Source organism: Rhea pennata, chromosome 1, assembly GCF_028389875.1.
Source record: "Rhea pennata isolate bPtePen1 chromosome 1, bPtePen1.pri, whole genome shotgun sequence".
Taxonomy (NCBI): Eukaryota; Metazoa; Chordata; class Aves; order Rheiformes; family Rheidae; genus Rhea; species Rhea pennata.
Genome location: NC_084663.1, coordinates 52,783,783 through 52,796,467, shown reverse-complemented (window position 1 = coordinate 52,796,467; position 12,685 = coordinate 52,783,783). Strand labels below are relative to the sequence as shown.

General features: G+C 37.9%; 1 protein-coding gene across 6 annotated transcripts in view; it reads right to left on the bottom strand.

Annotated features, from left to right (window-relative positions):
* Positions 1–12,685, bottom strand: part of CNOT4 (CCR4-NOT transcription complex subunit 4) — an 81,645-nt gene that overhangs the window by 44,822 nt on the left and 24,138 nt on the right. For 5 of the 6 annotated variants that reach the window (XM_062586080.1, XM_062586109.1, XM_062586102.1 and 2 more), the window contains exon 2: positions 500–743. In XM_062586080.1, coding sequence (XP_062442064.1) covers positions 500–673 — 174 coding nt within the window. In that variant the 5' untranslated portion in view covers positions 674–743. Of the gene's footprint in view, positions 1–130; positions 258–499; positions 744–12,685 lie in introns of those variants that run through there. The other variant, XM_062586096.1, reaches the window with a different exon arrangement.

Sequence of the window (12,685 nt, the reverse complement as noted above, 5' to 3'; positions counted from 1 at the left end):
GGATATATTTTCCAAAGGATTTATATGTTCAGTGTCCAGAAAGTATGGATAAAAGCTCTGGTGCCATAAACACAAAACAAGTAGGTGCTTTATGAACTGGCCTCTGGCAGCTCTGCTAGTTTAGCTGTACCTTGTCCCTCAGCAAACCCCTCATGCTGGAATCCTCACCGTCCTTTCTGAAAAGGCTCTGGCAAAGCATCAGCACCCCAACTCCCAGGATTTTTGGTTTTTTGACAGTTCTCCCACAGCATCAGTATGCTTTGGTTCTGATCCACAGCTTCCCCTATTAATCCAGTTCTGAATTAACAAACCAAGACTAGAAGTTGTACAACAGCTTCGAGACATGTGCAGAAAGAATCTGAAAGATCCAACACCTCACCCTTGATCTATGCCATTACTAGAAGAATGTTTCCCCGAAGTAAAAGGGTGTCTCTTGTACCAACACAATGCAAGAGCCTTGTGATACGTGCAAGACAAGCCGCTGTTCCAGGATATTTACCTTTCTGCAAGCAGGACAAAGTCCATTCTCATCAGTGCGGATACGGTGCCAACAGAAACGACATATTTGGTAGCCACAGGTGCAAGGGAAGAAGTTGATGTCATCAATCTCCAGAGGCTCCATGCAAAGGGGGCATTCCACAGGGTCTTCCTTAGCATCAGGGCTGCGAGACATCTTTATATGTTCGCAGAGCAGCAAAAGTTTATAATAACTTAATGGAGCAAAAAGGTCAGCACTTGAAGGTCTGCAAGGAAAAAAAACCAGCTATTACTACTTTTGGCAGATATCCTTTCCTTTGCATCTTTTAATAGTTTTCAAATTTCCACTGCTTTCTTTTTCCCAACATAAACTATCTACCAACTTGAAAGTTAGTCACTAACAAGCCTGAGTGTTTCACTCTTACAAATCACACAAGCAGTATGCAAGATATTATGAATAATGCACCTCCCTACTACGACAACTACTTCGTGTAGTTGCAAGTACTTCTTTGATAGTTTACTAGCCTATTTGTGCTTCAAGATATACACTGTTAAACATTTGTATGCAGCTGTACATCATACATTGCTTCTAAATCTTGTCAGCTCCATTTAGTGAGTGCTTGAAGTCTTCTACAAATACCAAAATCAAATCCTTGATTCCAGGACTTCATGTTTGACAGCAAATAATTCCTTTGCTCAAAGGTTTGGAACAACTTTTAGGTCATCCATTCAGACATTTCAGTAAGGGTACAGAATTATCAAACACAGAAGAACAAAGAAAGCTTCTTACATAGAAGAATTCATTTCTTTGTTCCTCCTGTTTTTCAGGTCCAGAGACTGATCTGAGACCAATCATAAGACTACCTTTTAGATAGTGCTTGCCAAGATTTGTCTTGGCACAGGCGCACAATTTTCTACATGTATCAGACAACTTTCAATGAGTCATTTAGGCTTTTCATCACCATCAAATCTACAAAGCCCAATATATACACATGCTTGAAACAACCTATCAAACCTTCAACTTAGAATGTAGCCACAATAAGCAATTTCTGGATCGTAATTTTGAAAAGTAGTAAAATTCAGGTCACCATTTTCTAAATTCAATCATTCTAATACTATTCATATTGTTAGGTTAAAAAAAAAAAGCTACAAAAGTTACCTTCACACTGAAAACAAAATGCATACAGTCCTCACTGAGAGGTTCAATTAGTGTTTTTTCTTTTCCCCCCAATAAATTAGTTCTGGATATTTGAATTTATAACTAATCTCAGAAAGCTGTCTTGACCTGCTGCAGGTGACATGAATGTATTGCTGAGGGAAAGAATAAAAGGAAAACAGGTTTCACATGGCTCTTCTGAAGCCAAAAAAAAAAAGAACTAGACATCCATTGAAAAGAAATGACTAACGGGTGTGCCTGTTACACCTACATATATAGCCTCCTCCCACCCCAAACATTCAAAAAGATGCGACTAGAATAGATGTTCAGCTGGTCATACTGCCTGTGATGGACTGCACCACTTCTTTTCAAATAAAGCTCAAAAATATTAAAGATTCCAAACTCCTTTTACAGTTATGAATTTCTTAGAACAGTAGTCATGCTTCCTGTGCTATTTTCTTGAACTTTCTGCACTAAAAGTTTGCTTGGTCAGAAGCTTACTAAGAAATTAGCATGAAATTTCATGCTAAGCCAAAAGAGTAGAAAGTTTCTTAAAGTCAAGCACCACTCTCCAGTTCCTGCAAAAATCACATGATGTTATGCACACAGAACTACAATTTAACCACACACACAATTTGGAAACTCCTCTACTTTCCCAGGGAGTTTTCTCTTTTATCTCTAACCAAAAACTGCTAGAACATAGGTCTTTCTCCAGACCTTTAGGAGCAAGTCCACAGACAAAACTTCATGTCCAACTGTTTGAGGAAAAAGATGAACATTTACTCCTGCCCTCCAAATCAAGAAGGTTGAATGTTTTGAGACCAAACCACTACTCATGGATCAACACATACTACAGTCCAAGTCTGTGGTCTTCTGTATCTTTTGATCCAGACTGACACCAGCACAAGACTGACATGTTTACGATCATCTGCACTCTGAATCATGCTCGTTTGCATATTTGGTAAAGCCAAGACAGTTCCAAGTGAAGTTAGGACCTTGCGCTCTACAGGAAAGATCAATTCAGCCTCAGCCTGCAGTGCCTGTCCCACACCTTCCTTCAGGGACAGGAATTTTTCTGCAACTAGCCAGAAGAGACCCCTGAAGAGAAACAGCACATACACACACACATACCCCTGAAGCACCACCCATATACATACAGGTAGTGTAGACGCAATGGTAACAAAGATACAGCTTTGTATGGGAATGGTCACACCCTGGGTCAGGTTAACCATTGCTCATAAACTGATACCAGCAACTTAGACTAACTGCAATTTAGACTAGGACTCCTACCTTAGCTTAGTAGGGAGGATAGCCTACAGGTATGAAGTACAATCCTGCTAAACATATACCACTGCCATAAAGAACATTTCAAAGCTCCATTAAATGCTCTCATGAAAGTAAAGGTGAAGGAACAGATTCCAGACGCAGTAAGCATTACGCCCCTATGCAGCATGCACTAGTAACAACATTGCCCTCTTTCTGACCTCCAAAATCATTAACATCAAAAAGTTAACGAACTCATAATGTAACACTTACCAGTAATAAAAGTATCGATAAAAGTGTATTAGTTATTCTGACAGGCCTTAAAAAAAAAAAGTCAGGTTCTGGGATGTCACCAGTGTTCTACTGAAAGAACAAGAGTAGAATCTGAGGTGAAAGAAGGAAAAGAGGATTGGTTTGTCTGGCAACTTTGCCTTGTGTTTAAGACGACATTACCACTGGCAGAGCGGTGAGGTAGATTAAGAAAAGGCACTATTTAATTCCTCTTTATGCAGATAATACACACTTCTACAGCAATCATTATTTTAATAAACTTAATTTGCATACAGGAAATTCAAAATTTAAACTTCACACTTGTGTACAGCAAAACCATTCTCGTATGAAATTGATTTTAAACTGAAGCATGCAATGAACAGCATAGATTTTCTTCAGTTTGATTTGACTTCATCATAGACCTCCAAACAAGTCAGTAAGCAGAGAGCAAGTTCTGTTCAACTGTGTACTCATTCCACTGCACATTTGGCACTGCTGAGCCTACTGAAGCATCTGAATAAAGCAATACTAGTACTAGAGGAACTGTAGCTAGAAAAAAATGCAGTTTTTAAAAAATTTCACTTATCATAGCAAAACTACTGAATTATGAAGTTTTTATTTGGAATCTCTGCTAAGAAGTGTCATCTGCTCACGAGGAAAAAGTGACATATTAGCTAGCGCCTCTGGGATATACAGACAGGCTCTCTAACAAAATTGCAACATGATTAACATTTATGAGCTGTTTAAGTTAACACTAAGAGTTCAGCAGCTGCTAGCAATAATGCCAATAGCTTGCTTCAGTCAGCAAATGGCCTGTTATTTTCCAACAAGGAGTGAAGAGCAGCTGTGTGCCATGTTTTTTGAAACTAAGTGAAAGGCAATATTTATTTACTTGGGAAAAGACCATTCAAGCATCCCATTTAGAGGTTCTCCATTGAAGTGCATCTCCAATTCAGTGGTGCTTATATACCAGGAATTGTGTGACACTTCTGCATCAGAACAACACTTATTTTTCCAAAATGAATAAATAGCAGGCAGAGCAAGGCAACATTGATGCATTGTTCATATAGCATTACCAAGAAATGTAGCATAACTGGCTCTAAGGCTATTTCAAACTGTTCTCAAAAACAATTCATTTTAAGATTGACATCACAGGAGAACTTACATAGTGGTAGCAAGAAGTGAAAGCTAAGATTACATACATTCAATACAGAAAATTTGGTCTTTGGGGTCACCTTCAAAGAGATTAAATTAACAGAATCTCAGGAGAAAAGAAGGTCAGTCATGCATGCGCATGACACAAGCAGCAAGAATTTGGCCATACAATTTTCACAACATTGACAACTGCAATGAATCAGGGCTCCAGCAGTTCCTCATCCCGTTTACAGAAGACTAAGCCAAAATTTTCCACACATACAAGGATGAAGCAGAGGTGGACAATGTCCAGCAATGTCTTTCACATGTGGTCAGCTTGTAATAGGTAAGGTAACACAAGCAGAATATAGAACTAATCAGTTGGTCTCTTGGAAGGGACAAGACATGAGGCTAAGGTAAAGTTCTCTTTTCCAAATAAGTACTCAAATTGAAAAAAAAAATAATAATTTTTCGTTAACTTCCAAAACTGTTTACTGAGTGGATCTGACAGCTGCATCTAGTCAGCTTCACCATCTAACTGTTTCTTTCAATTAAATCCTCAGAATTTTGAAGTTGGGGGAAAAGAAAGATGCTGTTATTTGAAGGTACTCTTCTGAACAGCTTTCCTTCTAATATAAGCTAGTGACTTGAGTTTATTTCAGATACATACACTGCTTTTTTCCATGTTTACTTCAAGCGAGCAAACTTAGCTTGCAGCAGTTCATTGTCCATATGTTTGGGAGAGGGGAAAACAGGAGAGAGGAAAAAGCAGCTAGCCTCCTACCCATTCTTTTTCCTTAAGACATGCTTTTCACCCCCTTCTCATATTAAATACTTGAAACGTTTCCACTCACTGGCAGTTCATTTCAGTAAATAAAGTTTAAACTTAAAGTACGCCATCAGGCGGCAACTAGCCCCACAGGACATGGACATATTCTTCGCCTTAGTCAGACAATGAAATTAATTCAGCCTACTATTTGCTTTAAGGCACTGAAAGTATCACAGCCAAAAGCTGTCAAAACGAAGTCAAGAAAAACTGAATAAGACGACTTGCATCCCAGAAAATATTTGAAGATTTGGGGCCTCTCGAAGGAAGAAAAAAAGGGGGAAAAGGAGGTATGTGTTAGCTAATGTTTCACTTGAAGTTCAAACATACCTGACACTTGAAGTGAAACAGGTCGGAGTCTATGCACTCAACCTTAAGCAAAGGTTTGTTAAACTTATGCAAACAGAAACTCATACATTTTTTCACGGCCTTGTATCTTTCAAAAGTCATTAGCCCCCAAGAAGTCTCGAAAACGAGCAGTTGGATTCTGCCTGTGTAACATCACAAAAAAGCCAGTTCACTGGCAATTCTCATGCTCGCTGTGCTGAAGTATCAGTTCTCTTTCCAAACGAAATGTCTATTCTATTTAAAAGCCAGAGGTAGAAAGGGTAGAATGTAAAGAGAGTTATAATGAAATATTCCTCTTTCTTGATTAAGCAGAGCAACAGCAGTTTCCTCAGCATAGCATCCTCCTCCATGCAGGGCAAGGGAATGCTGACTGGTCTTTCTCCAGGGGCATTTGGATTATGTTCTTTCCCTGGTAACTCCACTGATATGAAAACAGTCTTTATTTCTTTTCGTCTCCAAAGGCTATCGCTTCATCATATTACAGTAACCAACTGAATGTTTACATCCAAATCTCTTTCATAGATGAGCTGCATAGAAAGGTAAGTTTTTTAATTGTTCAAACAAGCAGAACTGTGGAAGATTCAGCAAGTGGTTCAGGGCTCCCAGAAAGCTTGTATTAAAGAGATCAAATATGCAGGTTCCAAATCACAGATTAATACTCCAGTCATTAACACATCTAGTCTCAAGTCTTAATTAGGTCGTCTAGACAATACAGAAGAAATTCAGGAAACGTTTGTAGGCCCCCTCTTTGACATACTATACTATACTTGTCTGTAGGTTTTTTGGAATGCTAGAAAGTGAGAATGATCCCTTTCTGCCACAACCTCTTCCCTCACATCAATGATATTTTACAGTCACCTGGTTAATACTTTATCAGGAGAACATGGGAAGAAGTGCTGAAAATAGGCTGTGCTTTTCTTTAAAAAAAAAAAAAAATTTACAGCACTGTTGCTGACTCAGAATAAGGACACTTCAGTGGCAAGACAGTAGCTCCCCAATGCCTCCAAGTTAATTTTCATTTTAGAGAGAGGAAAGGCTTATTTCCTACTTCTTTTCCAATAATGCTGAACATTTAAAGTAAGCTGTAATATCATGCCCAGTAATTGCACAATCTGTTTTTTCTCATGTCTCCTCTCTGGAATAATAAGGTTTATTATTCATTCTGTGGTCTGCAGCAACACTTTGATCACAGTACGATCAGCGAGTAAAAAAGGAAAGAGGTGGACAGAGTCCCATATGTTTAGAAAGTATTACCAGGGATCAGGGAGCCATCTCAGTATTTCTAAACCCAATGTTATACTGACTAGGGTCATGCCCAATTTACCTCAGAGGTCAAAATCAAGTCTTTGGAGATTCCTCTGCTTTACATCTCTCTAAAAAAACCTTGAATGCTTCTCTCTTGTATTTTCAGCCTGTAGTCATTCCTTCCCATCTTCAAATCACCACTTTGAATTCTGCCAGGTTAAGTGCTTGTACTGTCACTTGAACCCACGTCTCCCCCCGCCCCACGAAAAGAAGTTTTTACTAGGCCATATTTCACCTAAATCAATTGCCTCCCTGCCCAACCTATTCATCACACGGCCACAGCAAAAGCTTGTGCCACCCCAGTGAAGAGGCAGAACAAGCAACCAGACATGGCAACTGCTCAAGCAGCGCGTTCTGCAACACTGCAAAAAGCAGCCAAAGAATTCACTAGATAGCTTTCAATGCAACGGCCTCAAGGTACCCTAATAACAAAAAGAGTCAGGTGCCACCTGCTAAATGAAAACTGATCATTCTTTACAAATCCAGTGCAAACATAAAATAGTTTAAGACAAATATGTGGCAAAAAAGCTACACACCATGAACAGTCTGAAAGCTTTCAGGCATAAAAGGCTACATACTACCTGTAAGGTATAAGCACCAATTAAGAGATTACTTAAATCACTTCCTCAAAAATTATGAGCAGTATCAAGATGTCAAATTTTATTTAGAAAGAAAACAAGCCAAGATCCTGATAAATTTATGTACAAGCAAATAAAAATTTGGACACAGTTATCCAACAAAAACTCCAGTATCTAGGTTGCTTCATTCAAAGGTAGAACAACATTGCTGTATAATTGTCTAAATTTATTTCCCACCTTCAGTCATACTAGATCTCAAATACTAACAATCCTTATTTTTTCTTTATGTCCTCATCAGATTTCTTTTTATATCTATAGCTCTATATTTTAACACAAGTCAAAAGCACCTGGATAGTGAGCCAGAAGTGGACTACACAACTATATACTCAAGTATTTTAAAAGCCTATGTCACAGATAGCAACACATAACTTTGAAACGCAGATTCAACAATGATTGTTTCCAAGTACACAAGACAAGCAGGAGATGCTCAAGCAATAAGTTAAACAAAAAAAGCCATACTCAGGTATCTAATTTGCTGTATAAAAACTATTACAAGTAATTGTCAAAGGATGTTAAGGATATCAAAAATATTCACATGTAAAGAGATATCATGCAGAATACATCCACCAGTTGTTAACCATAAGATGAAGTTCTATCTGAACTATCCTGAATTCCCTAAATTTCTCATTACTGGGAAAAAGGATGTTACTCAATTTCTTGGACTTTTTCTTCTAAACATCAGCTGCTAGTCACTGTCAAAAAGAGGATCTAGACAGACCAACCTAATGATCCTGCAGCAACCATAACTAGTTATAAAACAGCACATTTTAGGATCAGATGGTCTTTATTCTGTTCATGCAGCATCCCACTACAGCGCAGCCTCATTTTGCAAACAAGGTACCTACACATCGCATTGCAAACAGGGTACCTACACACCACACTAGTGTGTGTGTTTGTATATATTTATTTTCTTAGTAAGCACTCAGTAGCAGACAGCATTAGGGAATGACTGAATTATTTGCAAAGTGAGGCTGCCCTGTACTGGGGTGCTGCATATATTTATCCTCCTTTTAAGCCAATAAAGCATCAATAGGGGTGGAAAACTCTTCTTTCCAAGCATAAGAAGTAGACAAGTCCTAACATTAATTTTCTCCATGTATGAGGTCTGGGCATACTGATTTTTATTACAAAAGAATCAAATACTAGTACTGAAATAATATCAGAACAGTACTGCAAAAAGCAGTGTATTGTGAAAGACAGATGGCTTAGAGATTAACAGCTTCATTAAGGCATGTACTTGTACCAATCTGTTTGCAATATGATAGTATTTAATTGTAAAGGCAGCCAGCCACTAATGTAATAGAAGACATTCAGCATCTGCCTAAAGGACCCCAGCAGGCTGAGGTTTTTATGGCTAATACTGGCTAATACTGTTTAGCCACTCAAACACCCTCCAGCAAAGCACAGAAGCTGTGGCAGAAACCAAATTCAGTGAAGTACCATTACTGCTATGTGTTTAACATTTCAAACAACCATTTTTAACACTTTTACCTCTGAAGATTAAAAAATCATAAACATAAATGCCTCATTGCTGCTGTCCTGAGTAAATTTGGAGATGTTGACTGTGACAGCTTTAAGCTACAACTCAACCATGTGTGACAACCTGTAAAATCAGGAATTTGTGGAACTGAAGCAGCTTAGTTTTTTATGGATTTCTTATCCTTCCATTGCCTTTTATGCAGCATGCATTGACTTAAACTACCAATTTTAAGACAAAGTGCAAGTTAAGCCTCCTCTCCCCTCAATTTAAATTGATTTTAACTTTTTATCTGAAAGGCAAATTATTCTATTGGTAACTATCAGAATACGTTCGTCTTTAACGGTTTTCTTTTTTAAAAAAATAGCTTGGGAGAGGGGTTCTGGATTTTGTTTGTTTGCTTGTTTGTTTTAAACTAACCCAATGGAAGAACTGCATCTATGTACTTAAGCTGCTGCTCTTCCAGTATATAACCTATTTCTTTGGACTAAGAAAAAACCTTAAAAAGTCATTGATGCATGTCATAACACTTTAAAAAACAAAATTTTGATGGAATTTTTAAACCAGTGAAATACAAAAGCAATATTAAGCACTCAGATGTGCTCATAACATAAAACAATACTTAGGCAAAACTTAAGTTATCCAAAGGTAGCACACTTATCAGTAGCTTATATCACCAAATCCTTCAGAACTTCAGAACCAGTATAGCAGATCATTCTGAGAAAACCCCCAAATTTTTCTACCTTAAGAGAATTAGTTTCTCTAGTTAAAGTGAGCAAATCAGTGAACTAGTAAATTAAACTGACATAGCTTCCCTCTGCTGGTAAGAAAAGTTGGTATAGCAGTTAAACAGATTTCAGTTAGCTAGCTACTGAACTCTACAATGATTTGCGTGTTGATTACATTGAATGCTGCCTAACAGAGGAAGGGTTAATTCAAATGACTAAGAAATTGTAGTTAGATGATCAATGTTATACCACTTTTCAAAATGATTTTGATGGGAGGTCTTAAGTAAACTTATTTTAAGAGACATGACCTGAAATAGAGACTCACTTTAAAAGAGACTGTTTTCTTTTATAAATCAAGCTCAAGTTACTATGTTAGTTCTACCCTTCCTCTTTGTCCAGGATTTCAGTCTGTTCTTCCACCTCTCCCTAGAAGCAGCTCAACTGAGCTCTTTGCTCATCTCCTAGGCAGCCCTCTCACTTTCTGCTGGTCTCTGATGCCATTCAGCCTATACACATTTTCCTAGGATGTCTTCATCCAAAAGGCAAGAAAGACAGAATTTGCTCCAGGCTCTGGCTATTAGTTTTTATCAAACTGTTTTTCTCTTCTGAAAAAGAGAGGTAAGAACGTGTCATTTTCTAATGAAAACATCTTGTGCTAGCTTGTATTAGACTGTATGCTTAACAATAACAGCCAAGTATTCCCAGATCCAATTATGAAGAAAGCCGAGTTCTGACGAGCTCCAAGTCTCTTTAAAGAGAGACTGCCCAGAAATTCACATGTGCACACAAGAATCAGCCCACCTAACAATGCAAGACTGTATTTGAATATAATCCACATTTTGCAACACTGCCCACAGCCATCATCTGGATAATTTAACAGAAGAACTTTTTTTTTGACCTTAACTCCAGCTGCACTAGGTTCACATAAGCTTAATGTTACAACTAGTATTAACTTGAAAGGATGCCTGAAAAAAACATTACCACTGAAGTACACTGAAGCACAGAACACCAACATAGGATTCTTTAAAGAAACATATCGGATTTTAACAAAATTTGCATTAAAGGGCAGTGCAGCTTTTACTCTCATTTGCATTTTCATGGTGCAGCACAAACAAGACCACTGCAGCATCTTTAGAAATCCTAGCCTGTCTGTCAAATTGCACTCAATTAAAAGAGTTGTACTATGCAGTGAAAAATCCTGCATCCTATTCATTTGTTCTCATATTCATTCCCAAGTTTTTATGTTATCAGTGAAGGAAAAAAGAATCTTCAGCTAGACTCTCTGCAAAGAGAGCCCCAGGGATTATTTTTAGTATTTATTAGCTAAATGCCTTCTTCATTAGCATACACATTATCTGTTATTTGCCCCAAAAGCAAAAAGCCATCTTAACTACAGCATAAAAAATCTTCCTCTTTGAATTTCTATGAAAATTCAGGTACCCAAGGATCTCAGGTTCTTACAAATTCAGTGGTATGTTTTGTTCTTAAGGCAACAGAATCCACTACTTACCATACGTACTTCAGAAGCTACCCTGAAAATAATACCTGATGCCAGAAGCTAAAGCTGAGTGGAAGGTGAGGGTGTATAAGAGGAAGCATAAAAGCTGTCGAGAGATGCACATTCTTATTTGTAGCAGTATGCATTACAAAAACATTTGTTTAGTACATAGAACTCCTGAAATGACTTGTAGAAAATTGGGTATAAAGTGGAAAACAGGATGATTATCCAGTAGTTCCTTGTCTTTACCTGCTAAGTATCTCAGAAACTATCTAAATTCCTTAACTCTTCCACATGAATCAGAACTGTCACAGCAATACTACATGATAACAAAACAGAAAGGCAAAACAGCCATATATCAGTACTTTAAAAAGACACTGCAAATAGAAAATTTCTATTTATGCTAAAGCTGTGGGAAAGGTTGGGTTTTCTACCCCCTGCCTCCAACTGAGAATCCCCTTGAACATAATTCTTACTTCCACAATCTGCTTCAGGCCATCTGACTTAAGTAGAAAGAAAATGAAGTGTAGGAAGGGAAGTGAAATATAAATCAAAGTATTAAGTCATTCTTTTTCAGTATTAGCAAGACACAAATAAAACTAAGAATTATTCATCTAAAGCTTAACAATATAGCTTAAAGCTTCAAAAAACAAGGTCTGGAATACCCGGTCAATGTTTAGTGAAAACCTCAGTTTCATTCTATAGCATCCTTGAAATTAGAAAAGCTTAAGGTTGATATGAACACTGGCCTAATTATTGTTTTCTTAACAATGATATTAGGCCTCCCGCATTTTTCCATATTCCCTGCAACAACAAGCACATGGACTTAGTTGGGTTGGACTAGAGGGCAAAGCATCAAAACAAGTCCAAGACTGAGAAATCTGCACAGAAGACGCCTTATGCAGCTCCTCTATAGATTCTGGATGAGCAGCGATTCCAGCTTGAGTGCATCTGCTAATCTCAAGTAATAAATGCAAAGCACTGAGCTCAGAAGAAGAAAAACCCATTGTTGAGATTCAGACACTCCTCAGTGCCCACAACTCCATCTTGAAACTCGCTGGCAGCTGATGCCAGAGAGTAGAGGACTGGCATGAAGTATTCTGCACAACCTATTGAATAAATCAACAGCGACATACAGCACTACAGTGAACATCCTTAAACTCTCAGATAGTATCTTCCCTTAATATATTACAGTGGTTGTATCTTTATCTTTCAAATTCTTTAAATATATTGCCTCAAAAATCAGAAGGCATTTTGAAATCAAGCAGGCAAGGAACAATAACAGCAGCTTGAACGCCTGCACACTTTATGGGATTACTACTTGCTTCCAGGCAAGCAGACTCGTCAGAACCAGGGATCTTTCCTTGCAGTGTTTGCAAAACCGATCCCCTGCCCCATATATAGGTACATATGTGCACACATATCTATTTTTATTGTATATACATATCTATATATATGCACATATACATTTTTATGTACGCATGTATGAAATAAACCTCTGCTTCTTTGTAACTTCCCTGGTCAGAACCTGTGAAGCACTCATGTGAATGCTTACCTTCTGTCCT